The 19,893-nt window shown below is 43.1% G+C and overlaps 2 protein-coding genes across 4 annotated transcripts; one reads left to right on the top strand and one right to left on the bottom strand.

Annotated features, from left to right (window-relative positions):
- Window positions 1–259: 259 nt before the first annotated feature.
- Window positions 260–7,795, bottom strand: LOC118317349 (kelch repeat and BTB domain-containing protein 12-like). Of its 2 annotated transcripts, XM_035645965.2 has the most exons (11): window positions 7,662–7,795; window positions 6,322–6,388; window positions 4,670–4,852; window positions 4,333–4,514; window positions 4,098–4,230; window positions 3,450–3,683; window positions 3,003–3,361; window positions 2,633–2,906; window positions 1,575–1,722; window positions 1,297–1,494; window positions 260–998 (listed from the first exon to the last, which is right to left on the bottom strand). In XM_035645965.2, the coding sequence occupies exons 2-11, from the start codon at window positions 6,340–6,342 to the stop codon at window positions 850–852; spliced, it is 1,881 nt and encodes a 626-aa protein (XP_035501858.2). In that variant the 5' UTR covers window positions 6,343–6,388; window positions 7,662–7,795; the 3' UTR covers window positions 260–849. The 2 variants fall into 2 exon arrangements, with proteins under 2 accessions (XP_035501858.2, XP_035501860.2); XM_035645967.2 differs by lacking the exons at window positions 6,322–6,388; window positions 7,662–7,795 and adding an exon at window positions 5,308–6,306.
- A 1,858-nt stretch (window positions 7,796–9,653) lies between these two features.
- Window positions 9,654–19,890, top strand: si:ch211-117c9.2 (solute carrier family 26 member 6). 2 transcript variants are annotated; one of them, XM_035645961.2, is made up of 19 exons: window positions 9,654–9,958; window positions 10,966–11,105; window positions 11,543–11,653; window positions 11,748–11,920; window positions 12,023–12,187; window positions 12,496–12,648; window positions 12,866–12,948; window positions 14,226–14,373; window positions 15,411–15,524; window positions 15,660–15,737; window positions 15,891–15,986; window positions 16,079–16,185; window positions 16,319–16,388; window positions 17,358–17,450; window positions 17,602–17,688; window positions 17,798–18,121; window positions 18,230–18,284; window positions 18,504–18,634; window positions 18,718–19,890. In XM_035645961.2, exons 1-19 carry the CDS (start codon window positions 9,819–9,821, stop codon window positions 18,742–18,744), a joined length of 2,295 nt encoding a protein of 764 aa, XP_035501854.2. In that variant the 5' UTR covers window positions 9,654–9,818; the 3' UTR covers window positions 18,745–19,890. The 2 variants fall into 2 exon arrangements, with proteins under 2 accessions (XP_035501854.2, XP_035501853.2); XM_035645960.2 differs by having other exon boundaries at window positions 17,602–17,700.
- Window positions 19,891–19,893: the final 3 nt, after the last annotated feature.

The following is a 19,893-nucleotide window of genomic DNA, read 5'->3' as shown; positions in this document are numbered from 1 at the left end:
ACATGAAGGCATGTATGGAACGCCATGAGGGTCAAACACTCACCCTAAAGCCACTGCCGTCAAGTCAGCCTCCTCTTCCACAAACACGGACAAACTAACCCCCAAAGTGGGTTTGAGGTACGTGTTTATACTGAGCATTACGGTAACAGAGCGTCAGAAACGATTTCACAATAAAAGCAACATTAGAAATACAGAAATGAAACAAAATGAAGGGAATATTACATGAGGAATAATAAACAAACATGTCATCAATGAGCCATTTTCTTTCATATTGATATTATTTGGCTTTTACAGAAGCAAAGATGTGAGGACATTTTCAGAGGGCTACAGTGGACACACCCGAGACTGCTGTCTGCTTCTTGTCTCCTACCAACAGAAGACATTGGTTTCTCAAAGCCATGACCAAAATCCTTCCTTACTCTTAAACAAGGAGTTTAAATAGCATAAACTTAACCAAACTACACATAGCAGTGGGAAATGAGAAAACATTCATATAAATGAATGTGGGTCATTTTGAAAGAAACCAACTGTGTTGATTAATTATGATGATTTGCTGAAGGTTACAGTTTATAATGATTATTGAATAAAAGTAAAAAAGTCCTTGCAGACATTTACATGGACAAGTTCAAAATAACACATTAAGTAAAGCTTATTTCGGGGGGGGGCGAAGCAACAGCAACCAACTTGACATCCAGATTTCACTTTTATCAGTATTGCAGTTGATGCATGTGAAATCCCAGGGCTATGCAAAGTTGGACAACGCTGTGTGACTTTCAGAAGACAGAAGCCAATTTTCCACACATCCTCCTGGCCCCTAGCACTGTTGTCCAGAGCCGGGATGGAGATGCATCAGGGCGTGAAGAGGCTCCGAGGATTGAGGTTAGCCACCAGACAGACGTCATAGCTGTCGGGCATGGCTGCCCGTCTTTCCACCACCGTCCACACGTTGTCCACAGGGTCCAGTTCCAGAATTTCCTTGGTGATGATCTCGTGACGGCCTGCAGTCATGAGAGAAAGTATGTGAGCTAGGGCTGACCAAAATCTAATTTCCAGACATACTGCCTCATCAGTAAGCTGACATTCCCTAACGCTGATGCAGACCCAAAGTGTGTTTTGTGTTTGAGCAACAGGAGGCATCTCAGCCGGCAAAGGCCATTTCACCACAATGTTAAACTGATGGAAATATTAACGGTGAGCTGGAGCAGGGACAGGAGTCACAATCCCCCTGAATCGTATTGCCCTCCCGTGATGTTAATTACTATATAAAGAAGATGCTGGATACTGACAGTAACTGACCTGCCCCCTTGTAGTATCCACAGAGGTAGATCTTTCCCTCCACTACTCCAAAATTGGAGGCATTGGTTCGGAGGGAGAGTGGGCAGGTGGGCAGCGCTGGGCCCGCCCGCCAAGTGTCTGTGTCTGGGTTATAGATCTCCACAGAGCTCAGACAGCTACGCGATTGTCCCCGGTCGTCCCCATCACATCCTATACCACCTTGAGAAAACAAACACATCATCTGGCTCCGTTCCTTCCCACACAGAATAGTACAGTTGCTGCCCGTCCTATAGTCTGACCTAATATGTAGATTTCTCCATTGAGGACAGCAGTGCCACAGCGGTACCTGGAGTACTTCATCCTGGAACACTCTGTCCACCTGTCCTTGCTCGGGTCAAACTGAAACACGCGGTTACTCAGCTTGTCGGGCTCCTCGTCCGGCTGATCCTGTGGGAGAATAAGAAAGGCACAGTTTAGACAGAACAAGGAGGAAAAAGACCATACAAAAATGGTGTTTTTAGCATATATGGTTTTGTCATATAACTGAGATGTTGCAATCTTTCCTCCCAATGACCTTCCCTGGGTCTAATCTCAGCAATTGTGCTGCATTACTTTTCATTTCTTGTTCGTATTCTTATTAATCATACCACTAGGGGACGCCAAAGTCTGTAAGTGTTTAATCAACACACCCATTATCAATTTTATTAGTTGGAGCTGTGTTGCTCTCACAGAGGCAGAAGGAACTGATTAAACCAGTAGCCGGCATTGCATATTTGTATGAATACAACTGAAACTAATAAATAAAACAAGCAACAGCAAAAAAAAAGAAGCATTTAAATGTCTCTTGTGTGGAATTTCAAGCGCTCGTGCACCCTCGAGTGGCCACGGGGGCCCTAAGCAGGCCGTGGATTTGCTTATGGCTCAGGCTGACAATTCTGTGACATTTGAAACATTTCATCTGATTCCCTGTTCACTACAGATTCAAAGTCCATCCATTACCTGTAACAGAGAAGGGAGTTTAAATGGCAATATTGTTTGAGACGGGTAAGTCCAGATCTTTCTACATCACCAACTGTCATCACATATAACTAAATCCTGGTGGTAATGAGAAAAAAAGAAAAGTTAAATCATCTCTGCCAACTAAACTCAACTTACTTTAACCAAGTTAGAAAAGCAAAAACAAATCTCTCACCTAAAGTGAGAAGGCCTTAAAATAACTACGCTGCTTATAGGAGAGTCTCTTTTTGTTTGTCAGCTGGTTAGCCCGAGAAGTAATCAGAGTTTTCTTTTTCAAGGTTACATCCGTACACAATTATACTTGACTGCTCAATCGGTTTTTATTGAAAGGCCTGTGTACCTGTGGTGTCCAGCCCCCGAGCACATAGAGAAGCTCCTTCAGGCTCACGGCGCAGTGGCAGGCTAAAGGGAGAGGCAGAGGGGCGAAGCTGAGCCAGCTGCCTCCTCTCTTCAGCGACCATCTCTCCACACTGTCTGTGATGATGTAGTGGTTGTGCAGTTTCATCTGACCGCCAATCATGTAAAGGCCGTCGCCCAGGAGCCCTAAAGCGTACATGTCCCTGTGCGCTGCGGAGCACAACTCCACCCAGCTGTTCTCCTCTGAATTATCGTACCTGGAAGACAGACAGGCACATCTGGTTCTGAATGCAGTGTCACTCAAAAACGTGTGTTTTTTGAAGACACACACACACGCACACACACACACACACCTGTAAATATCCACCCTCTTCAATCTGTGTTGGTCGACTGCTTCTATGGCCACCACTATGTTATTGTCTCGTGTGACCGCCCCTGCTGTGATCTGTCCCATGCCTCCACAGGCCCTCAGTGGAGAGGGGATGTAGCAAGTTTTTCTACCATGGGGGGCAAAGCAAAAACTCAGGTCAGCAAGTCCGCCACGGCGGGCAGGCACTCCTTCCTTATTAACCCCTCCCAAACAGAGCAGCAGGTCAGTGGCCTCCATGCCGTAGCGGAGAGCCGGGCGAGGTGGAACTGACATCTCGCAGAGACCTGATGTCTGGAGAGCAGCATCAATCATCCCAAAGCACTCATCATCCCGCAGCAGTACCTGGAAGATCAATTTCTAAGCATTATATTCTGTCAGTCTAATCCCTTGACCTTTGTCTCTTGGCCTCTCCAGTCCTGTCCCCTCTCACCGGATTTCTCCTCCTGGCTTTGCGGAGGAATCCAGGGTCCACAAGCTCCAGCCGGACACGCCTGAGTAGCTCTGCAGCCTGGGCTTCACTCTGCGAGTCCCCCCTCCGCCTCTCCACCCAACGCAGCACCAGCTCCAGCACGACCTCCTCCTGCGATATGTTGAGGTCATCTGAACCCAGCAGATCCCCAAGACGTTGGGCATCCAGGTCCAGCACTTCCTCTTCTTCACAAACCTAGAGAGAGCGTGATGAAGATGGGGGCAAAAACAAACGACAGTGTTTGTGTTGCAGAAAATCAAAATGTAAACAATGCAGGAAAAAATCTATACAGTCAATCAACACTGTGTCTCATCGCCTGTGTCTGACTCTGCAAAACAGTGCAAGGGATTTCTGCCACCTAGTGGCAGCAATAAGTAGCTGAAAAACTAAAGTCTGGCAAAATGTTATGCAGCTAAATTTGGCAAACAGCCTCATCAAAGAGTTTATCTGTTCTGAGCCTTTGCAATAGGCTGATCTTGAGGAGCCAATATAAACATATCATGAAACAGCTATTTACATAAATCATTTTCAGGACATCTTTTTAGGCATCTTGGCATTTTTTGTCTTGGAGTCTAATTGAGAGAATATTAGTACTATTGGATGTCCCACCTGTGCAAAGTGTTGGCAGATGAATCTCAAGGCGCAGTCAGACAGACCAGTGGCCCCCAGGTCTCTGGCCCAGTGGTACAGACCAACACAGTTGGAGGGGTCCATACAGGCCTCCATGTGGCTCTGACACAACCTGAAGCAGTAACAACAAGCGAGCAAATTACTCTCAGTATTTCAAACATGGGTCACTGCCACGAATATGACACAGGCCGGTAACAGGTATCAGGTTTTCCACCTGAAGGCTCCGTCTACGTGGAGCAGGAAGGCAGCAGCGGCCACTCCCTGGATGTTGTCATTGGAAAGGGGGAATTCAGCCCGGTACATGTAGGCCAGAAGCAGATCCAGGCTCTGAGCCGGAGTGTCTCTGAGTGCTACCTCTCCTCCCCGGGTCTCCTTCAGACCACATGTAAACATGGCCTGGACACAGCAGTTCATCAAAAACAACGGAGCGTGAAACAAGTACACTCCCTCAGGATCAGCAAAAAAAGATTTGCTTGCAAAACACCGGTTGGATCATTCCGTATTTTAAAAAATGGAAAATATTCCAACAAAGCGGTGCACGGCCACTTTACCTGGAAGTAAGGGCTGAATGCAGACAGCACAACCTTGTGGCAAGGGAAGGGAATCCCCTCTGCCAGCAGCACCACATCGGTGAGCTCCTCGGCAGCTCTCATCCTCTCCAGCTGCCTCAGCAGAAGTGAGCCGTGCTCCGCCTGAGCAGAGTCCGGCGCCTCGGCGTCCATGCACACACACTCCTGTTCGGGGTGTCAGCATAGAGAGGAGCCCCAAACACATACAGGGTAAAAGAAATGAGAAAAAAATCAAGGGGAGGATTCGGTTGAAACACGTATTTGTGCCATTCTCTATCTGAATAAAGATACATAATTATGGCACAGAGTATGTTGCTGCCCGATCCCGGCTTTTGAATCACAGATGCAGGGAGACGTTCTGAGGCCGCACACACGTGTTGAGAGATACCACAGGGCTTTGCTCCAATCGCAGAGGCCTCTCTTCTCCACGTTGAGCGGTGTTTTAAACTTGGTTTCCACCACCCGAGCAGCTCGCGCAGCAGCTCACACACTTTTGCCGACAACGTTAACACTGTCAGCTGTGTGCCAAACATGCAGAGGCCTCTAGACTCCATGCAGACATGCACAGGCAGGTCACATTAAGAGAAGTAGCAGGTTAGCAGATAAAACAGCCATCATACCAATGCTGTCCCGAGGCCTTTCCAGAGCCGAATTGCAGAATTGAGACAACGTCGCCTTGTACTGCTCTGTGCAGGCAGTTGTATTATTTATGTATTTATATTTATGCTGTCAGGTCTGTCTTGTGTTCTCTGCTAGTTGCTGCCTGCCTGTGAGTGGGGGAAGTGTCATGCTCGCTGGTGAAAAAGTTTAAAATAGACCAGAGTGCTAGACTAGTGGTGCTGTTGGTCTGTTCAGGTTTCCATAAGTCTCTGAGAAGTCCCTAAGACCATTCAGCTTTTTAAATTTCAGATTTGCCCTTTAAAATGCCCAAAACGTGGATTTCTTCAAGAAGTTGCAGGATATAAAGACACGGCCTGTGTCCCGATTGAGGGGCTGCATCCTTCGAAGGACTCAGTCATCTCGTTCTGAGAAGGCATGGCCTTCATAAGCTGGTCTGCCAGAAAGTAGGGCTTTCCCTGGTGACAGAACTGGGACAGGGATGAGGTCAATCCACCTACAATACAGGGCTTTAGATAGAGGACAAAGAAATGATATGATGTGACACAGCACAGCAAAAAACTGGAGTCAAAAACAAACTTTTTACCACATATGGAACCAAACATCTGGTAATTATATCCACTTTGTGACACAACCATATACTTGAAAGCAAACGTCATGTCTATTTGTCTATGTTTATCAGTAAGCAGCTCCATGTTCCTTTGCTCGACACTGCAAGAAATGCTGAAAACTCTCCTTCGGTGCACATTTCATGGATGAGGATGTGGTTAAGCGATGAGGACCACGGCTGAGTACACAGAGTCAAACATTCACAAGAATTCAGACACACGCACACACACACACACACACACACACACGATACACATGACCATCATTTAACAGCCTGTCATAGGTCCAACTGAAGAGGTGTGTTTGCCTCCTGGAGGCAGGATATAGACGGTGCAGATAAATCAGTGACAGCAGGACAGGATGAGTGTATGTGAACTTGAGTGCACATGTGAAACGTCCACACTTACATGTATCACCAACGAAGCCATCACACTACCAGCATTCCATCAGTGTGTACTTCAGGAAGGCCTCGGCCTACAGAGCATGAAAGTGAATTTACTGATGACGGGAATGCAGATACATTTCCTTCAAACAAAGCTACTTTCCAAATCGATAGAAGACATTTTGAGCCATGTTATAGCACTTGGCCAAGGTTGACCCACTTTGTTGACGAGTATGCCTTGAAAATATCTCAATCTTTTCATACTGTTTATGCAGTTTTCCATTTGGCAAAGTGGTCTTTTGGTCCACCACATGTGTATGGGTAGCTTTAAATTGTTGGGTCAAGCATTCAAGGATCTTTCATTTTCTTTAGATTTGTCTTGACTTTTATTTTGTGACTCATACGCTCATTGTTCTCAAACTGGATGGACTGCTGTGACATCTTGGACAAACATTCAATTCCCCATGGGTTATAAGTTGTAAAAACTTTGATGATCTCCTGACTTTTCCTTTAGCGCCACCATGAGGTCAAATCTTCAAAACTTGTTCAAGGTTACCCGACCTTAGCATTTATCCTAAAGCACAGCCTCATAGACTGCGACGAGCATGTCTGTAACCCAATTCTTTTCAATATAAGGGTTTGCTTGCTCCGTTATTAACAAGCTGTTCTGCCATTTCTACTATTTCTACCCCTTCCCAACTCAATTTATAACTACTAATGAGTCTAATGAGTACTAACTTTTTAGACACTAGGTCAGGTAAAAATCCGACTTTGCCTTTCTGGTGGCGAGAAGAACAATAAAACTTTATAGGTTATCAAGCAGCTCACCTATTCATCCAGGAAGTTAAATGATTTAACTTGCTATTTACCCTATTGATAAGAGTTGACACACGAGAAGACGTGAGCAGCCTCAGAGTTAATGCCACATAAATCAAAAGATAATAGTGAGTTACATTTTCGTTGCTCAACCCCGTAGTTCTGTTTGTTATCTGGTGCAGATATAAGTTTCTTTCATAAGACCTTTGTGCTGCTCAGCAGGTGTTGCCCTGCATTCAGATCAACTTGAATGTAAAGGATAGACAGAAAAATTAATCTCTATTTAAAAATCCACCTAGATTTCTTTCATGAAACTTCTGTCAACCAAATTAAGTCCTGTAAGAGAAAAACAATGATGAGGCATCTGCAAATAACACACTGTTTTATAATGTGATCTCTTTTTTATCTCTCAGTCTTTATCTTATTCTACCTCGCTGTAACAATGTTTGGTTTTATGATGTCTTAAATCAAAGCACACATAATAAAAATATACAGAAAATGTCACACATACGCAAATATAACTATTCTAATCAGTGGTGCGCATATTACCTGACTTCTCCAGTTGCCAGGGGATGCCTGGAAATAATATGGATTATAGGAAAATTCTGCGTAACTAAAAAAATATAATATATCTAAAATATATCTATATCCACTTGTGTTGCAGAGAAAACGTACATGTCTGATCTTTAGTATAATGGCGTACATAGTATATTTATTGTCACACTAACCAGTAAACAATAAACTACCAGTTATTTTCCACCGGCATGAGTCACTCGTAAGAAGTTCTAATAGATAACTATAAGTAATGAGTATGTTGTTGCAACACCCAGCTTTGGCCACTTAGAGTTATTAAGTAACAATGCAAACATGATCAGAAAGACCAAGTCTAAACAATTCCAGAATACCTTGTGTATGAAAAAAGATTTTTTTATTTAAATTTTTAAAAAAGTGATTTATGTCAGAGGTAAACATAAAGAACCCTGTGAACACTCATTTTATTGTACTAACATTAAACACATGATCTTGTTTTGTATAATATATAAATGAGTTGAGATGTGGTGGGATTGCAGAAGGTTTGCTTTGTTCATACTAGTTATCCTTTCAGCTGCACTTCGTCATAAACAAGTTTTAACAGCACACATTTACATTTGGGGACAAGGTTAATATGTGCAGGAATATTTCCTGTTTATGTCCAACACTCATCAACTACTGTTAGTCATTTCAGTCACAAAAGAGAAGTATCTTCCTTTGAATCACTGTCTCCTTTACTGTACGTAAATTTAATTTGTGTGAACCAGTTGTCAATGACACCAAAACCTGAAATCACAATATAAAGATATAGTTTATCGTATTCAACGCGCTAAAAATGATATCATGAACAGCGGTGCTGCAGGAGTGAAGGATGTTGAAATCAATATCTAAAACAGAAGGCGATTAAAGGTTCAATGCCGTAATCTAAGGTTAAAATGAAATAAAATACATTAAAAGGCAACTGTACAACTTTATAGTCCACTAACATGGACATTTGTGTCTGCTGAGTGCAGAGTGCAATTGAGGGAAAATGGTAATACTACAAAATGAAAGAAAAAAATAATAATTTAGGGTTTAAGATTACAAATGTGGAGAGAAAACAACACAAGTAATAAAAACTATTTGCTCCTGCAGTGCAGCAAACATGCAGAATGCTGTTTTTAATCCTCCACATACCTGGCTTATTCGGTTCTAATAAAATGTAAATCCCCGGTTAACCACAAGCATTTTCATTTTTCAAATTCTGATCCCTTTCTTTTCTTTGATTTGTTTTTAGTCTTTCTACATTAATTTATTCTCGTCCCACAATCTGATCAACATCAGTTAGTGTGACTGATTCTTTTTTTTCAATGAAATGAAATGGTTCAAAGGTCAATGGGCTTTTAATAACCACATGTCCTTTGGTTATTAGGGAAGGAGATTTACTTTATCATTGGTAACATTCTTTGATTGATTTGTTTCCATATTGGACTCTCATATAAAACATATTGGGCAATGCCAGTTAAATAATGTGCTGCGGATTTCGTGCTGATGATGAAAATATTGTTAATTAATCTTCTGACCAAGGAAAATTTGGCAAGCATAAAGATAAAATATTTTTGGACAATCTGGTGCATGCACACACAAACACAACGCGCAAACAGTTCCACAGGTGAGAGATGTGTGTGTGCTTCATAAAAGAAAAGCTACAGGACAAACTTTAACCTCTAACATGTTTTTGCATGTATGCATTCAACAATCTTTGTCACGTTTCAGCGGCTCTCTCAATGTCAAGATTTATCAGTGTCTACAACATTCTGGCCTTCCAGCTGTAGTCTTCACCAAGTTAATGACAATAAGCAAACACACACACACATGTACCCACAAACACACATAACCTCTGGTGTGTTTATGCAGAACAGTGGCGGTAATGAGACGGTGGTCATTCACTTATGTGGACAGGAAAGGAAGAGTCACCCTTACAGGCCAAAAAACATCGGAGAAAAACACGCACTGTCAATGAGTAAAGAGCGTGGAGGTCAAGGCACTCTCACTACACAGTGTTTGGCGTCTGTTCTGCAACAGTCACCTGTAACTTCCTGGGCGTTCAAGAGGATCCTCAAGCAGAAAGGAGGAGCTCAAACAGACATCGGCTTCCACTGAGGTGTACTGAATTTGCTCAAGCACACCTGGGACATGGAGGAGACAGAAGGTTCATCCGGGGAGTATTTTGTGCAAAGGGAGGTTCTGGATGAGCTGCGTCTGGATGAGGCGGCACAAAAAGGGACGTGGTCCACTAAACCAACCCTGGGTGAACGGGTAAAGGAGTCCCTGAGGTAAGAAAGAAAAAGGAAAAAGGAAAGAAATAGACAGAAGAAGGGTACATAGGGAAGGAGAAGTGACAGGCAATGTATTTTATTGCACTCGTAACTGTCTATGTGTGCATTTACGGTGCCTCTAACTGTTAAATTTACTGGCAAATGATCAAGTCATTACTATGTATGAGTGATAATGAAAATGTGTTTACTTTGTTAACCGTTTTTCCATCTCGACGCAGAACCGTGAGGATTAGAAAAAGGGGCCGAACACTGGTTTCATCTTAGTCATGTAATGAATAACAATCAATGAACGAGCAAAGTTCATAGTTTTATATTGTTGGAAGCACATTGAAAACTTTGTATAAGACTTATTAACCACTCGCTACTGCATTGGACATGTGCTTGTGCAGTTAATGGTACAAATTAGACAGAACTAACTTCTCACATAAGCATAAGTTCAATATTACACTGTACATGTTATTAGACGTGAACTGTAGCCCAGTGACATGCCAGCGTGCCACAATTTTACAAGGTCAAAAAACTGCAGCAGGTGATACAATTCTCAAGCCCTGTCTTGCTTTACAATAAACAGACTACTCTGCTTTGAGTGATTATTCGTTTTTGCTTACCGAGTTAAAAACCGACTATTTCCCTCTCACTAGAAAAAAATCCAGAATTTATGAACATGCAAATATTTCTAAATTTGAACTGCGGGACAAAAGACGTCTTCGACTTCACTGTAAAATCTGTTCTGTGTGTATGTGTGCTGGAGGCTTATAATTTCCACATCACAGTTGCATCAAATGCATTCCGAAAACTTCTGCCATCAAACTGCAAACACATTATTTTTGCACAGTGAAGAACAAACATCCTAGTGACAAATTACAAGTGGAGGAGGAGTTAAATTATGTTATCTGTATTTCTCTTAACCCTGTAGCCGAATCCTCGTCTTTCAGTGAATAACTTAAATGTGAAACTACTTCCAGTGATATTAATGTCATGTATTTCTGGGACGATTGTTGCAGGTGTTCGGTGCCCAGGCTGAAGCAGGCAGTGCTGAGCTGGGTGCCGGTCCTTGGCTGGTTGCCTCGCTACTCCATCAGAGAGAATGCAATAGGAGACCTGATCTCTGGCTGCAGCGTGGGCATCATGCATCTGCCGCAGGGTTTGTATGTTTAAATGTGTGCAGGGGATGGAGCTCCTGTGTTCCTCACATTACACATCTTAAAATTAGCAAACTAGTCACTTTGATTGTGCTGTAGACATTTTGGGAAATTAGCTATTTCTCTTTGTTGCACGTAACTTGGGGGGAAAAAAAATAGAGAAATCAGTTCCACTCTCATATCTGTCCAAGCCAGGCTAATAGTTTCCACCTGCTTCCAGTCTTGATGCTAAGCTAAAGCCAAGAGTTTCCTTGCTGTAGCTTCATATTTAACACAGAGACATCAGAGTGGCATCAATACTCTCATCTAACGCTCAGCAAGAAAGTCTTTCCAAAATTGTTTCATAATCCTTGACATTTTTTAAAATGACAAAATATGGCAACCTTAACTCACGGAGACAGCTTCCTTTTTTCATTTCTATTTTTTTTTATTTTACCAGGCATGGCATATGCTCTTCTGGCCTCCCTGCCCCCTGTGTTTGGCCTGTACACTTCCCTCTACCCGGTGCTGGTCTACTTCCTCTTTGGTACCTCCAGACACATCTCCATAGGTGAGAAAGTAAAATAAATAGAGGAATACAAATGTGATGTCAACGTGTTCATGTCATATATGTGAATCTCCATGCTCGTGTTGTGCACGCCCAGGCACGTTTGCTGTGATGAGCATCATGGTTGGGAGTGTGACAGAGAGGCTGGCGCCCGACTCTAACTTCGTTGGAAATGGCACCAACGGTACAGTGAGGGTGAACATTGACGCCCGGGATGCCTTCAGAGTACAGATAGCATGTTCCCTCACGGTCTTGACAGGGATCTTTCAGGTGTGTGTTTCTGTTCCGGGGTCCATTTCAACCAAACATCCCCTTTTAGGTCATATTCCACCACTTTTGACTAACTCCCCCCCCCCCCCACCTAACCCTAAGATCCTGTTAGGTGTGGTGAGGTTTGGCTTCGTGGTCAACTACCTGTCCGAGCCGCTGGTTCGTGGCTACACGACAGGATCAGCATGTCATGTGTGTGTCTCACAGCTCAAGTACCTGTTTGGAGTCTCACCATCTCGATTCTCAGGCCCTCTCTCCCTCATATATGTGAGTATGTGGAGCATTGTGCCAGTAAGAAACTCAGACAGAGAAGGAAGGACTTGAGTTTTCAGTGGCACGGAAAAATTCATTTGTGAATCTGTCTGTCAGACTTTGTGAGAGCTGTTGTTTGTTGTCTTGTTTGGCATTTCCACTGTTTCTACCTAGGTGGAGCAAGGTAGTAAAGCCAGAGGGCAGACCACCGTCAACACTGTTCACATGTATTTGCCTGCTATTTCACGCGGCAGGTTCATTAATTGGATTTCAAACCTGCTCCCCCTCCCCCATCCGCCTCTCCCCCACTCCTCTCCTCACAGACTCTGGTGGATATTTGCCGACTGCTGCCTCAAACTCAGGTGCCGGAGCTGGTGGTCAGCCTGGTGTCACTCGCTGTTCTCATCGCGGTGAAAGAAATCAATGGCTGCTATAGACAGAAGCTGCCTCTGCCCATCCCTATAGAACTAATAGTTGTGAGTCCTCCCTTTTCTTATTCCTCCCTTTGGTCAAACAGCAGATGTGCCAGTTTAACAGTCCAGCCAGCAGGAGGCATCCGCACCACAGTAAACCTACCGGACTGAAGGACGGTTGACCTTGTTTTACACTTGGCAAAAAGAGGGGTTGCATGTGCTCAAAGTGAGGATGTGCTGCACATGCTGAACCGACATTCTCGTTGGCTTTTTCCAACAGATCATTGTCGCAACAATCATCAGCCACTTCTGTGGACTTGATAGTAAATACAGCATTGATGTGGTTGGAGAGATCCCCAGTGGGTGAGTTCATCTGTGTGTTGGAAATGTGATGAAACAAGTAAGTGCAAAACTGTTCACAAGAGATCGAAGCACCAGATGTCCTGCTCGTCTGATATGTTGAGTTGCTTATAAGACAAACCTATAAAGAAACCGGGTCGGGGAGTTCCTGGTGGAACACTCCATTAGTGAGCAGTTTCCCCAGAAGGCACAAAACAGCGATGTATTAGATAGTCATGGAATTCTATTTGGTCATTTTTGGGGAGGATCAAATGTTTGAAGTTTGGCGTCTAATCCAAAGTTTTAATGAGTTTGCCATCTGCAACATGTGCTTTCACAAAGTCCATAATAGTGCCAAGTGCGAGGCCAATAGACAGCAAAAGGTCACACAAGGTTTCAAACTGCTGGAGTTTCAAACATTCACACTATGAAAAACCACCTTGCAAGTAGCATGTTAATAAAAAGTATGAGAATGTCAAGATGTTTGAACAGCCTCCGGGAAAAGTGTGATCTATAATGAATTGATGGCAGAGCAGCCCGTGTGTCGGGACTCTTCGTACTCTGCATAGTAACTTTCCATATCAGATCATGTCCCACTATCAATAATGATTTAAAATTCCCACCTTTATTTAATCCTGCTTTTAATTCACCCTGATTATGTCTCATAATCAGGTTAAAGCCATTATTTCATTGTATTTATGTCCCCTAAGTTTTGGAACAGGGTCCCATTATCGTTAATTTGAAAACTATTTTAAAATGCTACCTTTTTAACCTTGCATTTAATTCAGCTTGATTCTGTTTTATGATCATGTTAAAGCTTCTCATTACTCCATTCCCAAAGGGTGAGTGAAGTAGTGTATTGGGCCTTGTGTTTTAATGCGAGTCGATATTTATATTAGACTATAGCTCAGGAACAGGTGAACGGATCTTTATGAAACTTGATATATGAGCTGGTATGGATACATTTTGGTTCACCAGAGTCAAAATAAAGCCCAAAATATATTATCTTGTATATCCCTTGAACCAATGGAAAGCTTATTTTCGATATGTCAAATCTGATTTGACTCATGACGAACGTTGTTTTATTGTATTTATGTCTTTTTTCACTTTAAATTATTATGCATTTTCCTTTGCACAGATCTTACTTCTATAATTGCACTTTAAATGTTTGTTTTTCCATGCTTGTGTTGCTTTCCTTTGTCTTGAGTGCAAAGCTCTTTGGCTAAACTCCCTGTTGTTTTTAATAAACTTGACTTGGCTTGAAACAAACCTGAACTATTCACCTTTTCCTCCTGCTCCAGACTCAACGCCCCTCAAGTTCCAGATGCCACTTTGTTCTCAGAGGTGATAGGTGATGCCTTTGCTGTGGCCATCGTGGGCTACGCCATCAACATTTCCCTGGGCAAAACATTTGCCCTCAAACATGGCTACAAGGTGGACAGCAACCAGGTGAGGCATGGACACGCAGAAGTGCTCACAAATATCTGTGAGAGTTAGAGTCGGTGTCCTTGTGCCAATCTGACTCAGTCTCGCAGGGAAGAGTCAAACCTCGCTCTGCTCACTCACAGTCCGTCAGGTTATCCTGGATTAACCTGCACCCAAATAGCAAAGCCAAGAGTTACTTAACAGACCCATGCTTTTTTTTGAACATATTTGTTACTGCTGCTCTCTTTGTAAATTAGAATTTTACAATTGAGAAATAATTTTACATTTTCATACAGGATAATTTAATGATCTGGGAAAAAAAGGTTTCTGTAATATCTCCATATTCCCCATCAACAAGTCCAGTTCTGCAAGATCAGCATCTGGATTACATCCTTATGGTAATGACAGACTAAAATGAGATCAAAGAGTTGGCCAAAGAAACATTCAAGCATTTTCAAATCTTATAAGGCCAAACTTATCTGAGTGACAAAGCCGTCCAGGACTCACCTCACAGTGGAAAACTTGGTGTGTATCTGACAAAGGCCGATGAGACGTGGTCAAACGTGAGAATGAAATCGAACACTTATTTGAAACAAATACGTATATATGGGATCACACATACTACAGAAATGTAATTTCTTTTGCATGTCTTGTCACATACCACAGCCACAACCTGCTTCACCTTCGCTTGCACTGCAGGCCCTCACATTAAAAAAAAGGAAAAATTATTAGTGTTCCCCTGAAGATAGACAGGCCAAACTTATTATTGTCTGCAACACGTGACAGGGATCATTCTGCTGCAGAGAGAGATGGCATGGGAAACATCCAAGTCTCTAAGAGCCTGCCTGCTGAATCATTAATGCCCGACAAGCTTCAGGCAATTATTTGTCTCTTCAATATGCCCCGCACTGCTCCCACAGGGTCCGTCGTGTGTTGAAAATTAACAGCAGACCAATGCTACTGACCCATTGGTCACAGACTACAGCCACTTAATTTCCCTGATATTAAAAGCAGCACATTAGGGGCTAATATATGTATATCTTACTGTTTCTTTCTTCCAGGAGCTGGTTGCTTTGGGTCTTAGTAACACTGTTGGCAGCTTTTTCCAGTGTTACTCTGTGACCTGCTCATTGTCTCGCAGCCTCATCCAGGAGAGCACAGGGGGCAAGACACAAGTAAACCTGCATACACAGATGTGCACAGACAGCACATTATGCTTTATGTTTAACTGGAGACCATTTACCATAAGCGCGTGTGTGTGTGTGTGTGTGTGTGTGTGTGTGTGTGTGTGTGTGTGTGTGTTTTGTCAGGTTGCGGGAGTAATTTCATCCATCATTGTGCTGATCACAGTCTTGAAAATTGGTGCTCTCTTCGAAGATCTCCCCAAGGTAACGCTCTCCTCTCTTTGTACCATTTTCTTGCTAATGCTCATTATCTGGCATTAATCTGGCATACAATTTCATAACCATTAAGGCTGTTTGTACATGCAAAAACACATGTGTGTGTGTGTGTGTGTGTGTGTGTGTGTGTGTGTTCCACAGGCTATCTTATCGACAATCGTGTTTGTGAATTTGAAAGGAATGTTTAAGCAGTTCATGGACGTGCCAATGCTGTGGAAGACCAACAAGGTTGATCTGGTACGACTAAATCCTACTCAGTTAAAAACTGTGTGAGCGCTACTTCGTCCCTGCTGACCCCACTGACCCTCAGTCTCTATACTGCCCTCTAGCTGGTGTGGCTGGTAACATTCCTGAGCACCATCCTGCTCAACCTCGACCTGGGTCTGGCTGTCTCCATTGGCTTTTCCATGCTCACCTTCATATTCAGAACACAACGGTAACTTCACACCACTAATCACTGATCATTGACTTATATGCGAACACAAAGAGAGATTGTGATTGTTCAGATTTTTCCAGCGCTGCAGGGCAGTCCTTGCTCTGATTTTTTTTCCCATTTTAACTCCTTTCAGACCGCGTTACTCTATCTTGGGCCAATTGCCAGGCACTGACCTGTATCTAGACACAGACGCCTACAGGGGGGTAAGAATCCATATTCATCCACAGAAAATTAAAGGGTCAGGCCACTCAAAAGAGGACGGCACATATTTGCTCATTAATCTCTCATGTTACTTGGCCATTGTCAAGAAGATAGCTTTGGTTTCATCCTTTAATTTTTTTCATATCTTTCTCTTTCTATCTCATACTATAGTGGTGAAAGTATTCTAGCTGTGTCCCTGTTAATATTCTACACAGCCACCTGACAGCAATTTTCATCTGACCTCTTCTTAGTAAAAAAGTAATTTTATTTTTTTGTCAAATATTTGGGCCATGCTCGTTGCATTACTCTAGGGGTGGCAGGTTCTGTCCACCACTTTTGTCCAGACGGATAAATCTTAACTACTATGAAATTTTGTGTGGAGGTCCACAGATCAACAGAGGATGGATCCTAATGACTTTTCCTCCAACGGCACCATCGTAGATTTAGTCTTGGAAGGACATTTCTCCACAAATATTGCACAATTGTCACAATTTGGTCAAGACATCCATGTGACCATGTCCCCCTCAGGATGAACTGTGGTGAATAAAATAGCTGCATAAACGAATGCCACTCCCATCAGCTTCAGTTTTACTCTGTGATTAACGCCAATTAGCAAATGTTAGCATAGTAACACACTAAACCGAGATGGTGGAAATAGCATAGGCATATTTATCTGCTTATGCAATTTTCTCAATGCTATGAAAGGTAGAAGCAAAATTAATATCCACTGGTATCACATTAATCAGGCAAACAAAAGCAAAACCATCTGCAATGCTAGATGCCTCAAGATTTGTTCTAAAATTTGGGTGAACTGACCCTTTTGGAAGAACGCTGGTGATGGACTTAGATCACCATGCAGTGATAGGAAAGCTCCATTTAGACAAGCAATACCTGTGGGAGGTAGAAAGTGCCAATGAGAGCATAAACCATAAGTGAGTTTCTGAACGCTTCTACTTCATGTGTCCCTGCAGACGAGAGAGATTCCAGGAATCAAAATCTTCCGTTCGTCTACGACTATCTGCTACACAAATGCTGAGATGTATTTGGAGGCCCTGCAAGAGAAGGTTTGTGGACGAGGGTCCATGATTGTGGGTGTATTCGTGCGTGGCGGCGTGCATTTGATCACAAGGTGTAATCCTTGTCTGCAATCTGCAGCATCGCACTCATCTCACCTTCTCTTTTCTCCCTTGATGTGGCGCCCGGCTTTTTGTGCAGAGTGGAATTGATATGGAAAAGCTGCTGGTGGCGAAGAAGAAGCGAGATGCGCCACTGATGCTTAAACAGGAGAAAGAGAAAGAGGAGGCAAAGAAACAAGTATATTCAGAAATGGCGTATTCATTAAGTTATACTTAACAAACCAATCACATATGACTTATGTTTCCTAAATGTTGTTTCCTCTTTTTCGACTTAGTGGGAGAAAAAAGCAGTCAGACACCAGTCCATCAACGCAGACTCTTCAGCAGAGTTGAATGAGGGGAAAGTCTCTGTGAGACAGAGTCATGGGACCTTTACAAATGGCCTTTGTACAGGACAAGTAAACTCAGCTTACCAACATGATACAACCATGCTGGACTCAGATTCAAACACGGGTTTCCACGGTGATGGCAGCATTAAACAGGTATCGCACCATGACGATGAGAGGGGAAGCGCCTGCGGATCAGACGTGCACAGCATCATCTTGGATTTATCAACAACTGGCTTCGTGGACACAGTCACTACGAATACATTGAGAAATGTATGTTTGCGTCGACGGTGGCAACATAATCATCTAATATTTTGTTAGGAATGAGACATTTTTTGTTTCTAAAGACGGAAGACAGTAATGGTTATCTTTTTTTCGCAGATTTTCAGGGACTTTGGGGAGATTGATATAGACCTTTATCTCACAGGCTGCCAAGGTGAGTGGCATACCAGACAAAACAGAGACATGGTTAATGTCCCTAATGCAGAGTCAAGGCTCTGAAGCCTTAGATAATGAACGCACCAAGGTCTCCGTCTCAGTGGCGCCATGTTGTTCCTCCTCTGACATGTCAAACATAAATATTTGTTCCTATAATCACAAAACGCTTTCCCTATCCTGGTCTCTCATTGTCATGCGTGCCTTCCCATCTGTTTAGCATGTGTCGTGGAGCAGCTGGAGACTGCGGGTTTCTTCTCCGTGTCCATCCCAAAGAGCAGGCTGTTTGTCACCGTTCACGATGCAGTGCTTCATATTCTCAAGAAACGCGGGCAGAGAGACTCTATACTCGTACGTCCATTACTGTGAACATTCATGACGAGATCGCGCAGCTTTACCCAATCATGAAATTTCCCTTCTATTCTTTTTTCCAGGACATTTCCTGCAACACCGAGATGTAACCATCAGGGGTCAGACTGTTCCAACTCTCAGCATCTTCCTCCTCCTCCTTCTCTTAGGCCGCCCTCCGCACGGTCCATTCCTCACTGCTGGTCGTCATTGTCTCCTCCCCCTTCAAAAGGGAGAAGGGTAGAATGCACCACCTTGACATGGCGGCTGGTTGCCATGGAAATACAGGGAGCCGTTGCTGTGGCGACGGCCTTTTTATGATATCGGCTAATCAGATAGTCAGCAATACGTCATTGTGGCTCTCGGGGGCGGGGGCAGAGTGGGAGAATGTAACAGACTAATAGGAGTCTGTATTTATAGCCTGTGTGAGAGAGTGGAGTGAGTGAGATGTTGACTGTGAGGGGAAGCTCATGCGAGAGGAGCTATTGTGAACAGACGGGCGACGATATGTGTTGCATATGTGTCTGTCTGTCAATCTACTTTATATCCTTGAATCAATGAAGTTGGCCCTTCTGTTGTTAGAAATGATAAGGCAAATGTCTCCTGCAACAAATCAATAGAGTGTAAAATATTTGTCATTTATAGGGCAGGGCTAAGGCCCACATCACCACCCATTTGCTCCTGCAAGAAAGAGCTGACTTGCAGATGGGGTGTAACAGAGCAGCAGCGTCACAGGGGCGTATTGAGTTATCACATCATCTTAACCTCCCGTCTATTTTTGGGATCCAGCCTTGTCTCATCGTCTATCATGCCTACCTAGCATTTGCTACAAAGTTTATTGCATAATGAATGTGAGAGCACAAAATCTTAAGAAGCTAGAGACAGATGAATGTATGTGCAGTGCTGTAGATGAGAAAAATACGTGTCCTAATCATCGTTGGCTCATGAGACCTAGAGCTGTACAGAGCATAGTGGCTGACCACCCGAAATAAAGTATCTACCTGCAGAAGTGTTGAAGAGATGTATTCCCTTTGTGCCTATTGCTCAACATTGTGTTCATCGACTGATAACACTTCAATTCAATAGCTTTATGAATGTTTATCTGTCAAATGTCTCCTGGAGTTTATTTTTTATACAGGTGTAAAAGTGTTACGTATATATATTTAATGTGATCGAACCAGAATAGTTTCTGCACATATCCATGGTATTTTTTTTATGAATTTGAGACCCAATAAATAAAGAGTCACAAAAAAAACATAGCA

This window comes from Scophthalmus maximus, chromosome 3, assembly GCF_022379125.1.
Source record: "Scophthalmus maximus strain ysfricsl-2021 chromosome 3, ASM2237912v1, whole genome shotgun sequence".
NCBI classification, from domain to species: Eukaryota; Metazoa; Chordata; class Actinopteri; order Pleuronectiformes; family Scophthalmidae; genus Scophthalmus; species Scophthalmus maximus.
Note: the sequence above shows the minus strand (reverse complement) of the source record. Positions and strands in the feature narration are given on the sequence as shown.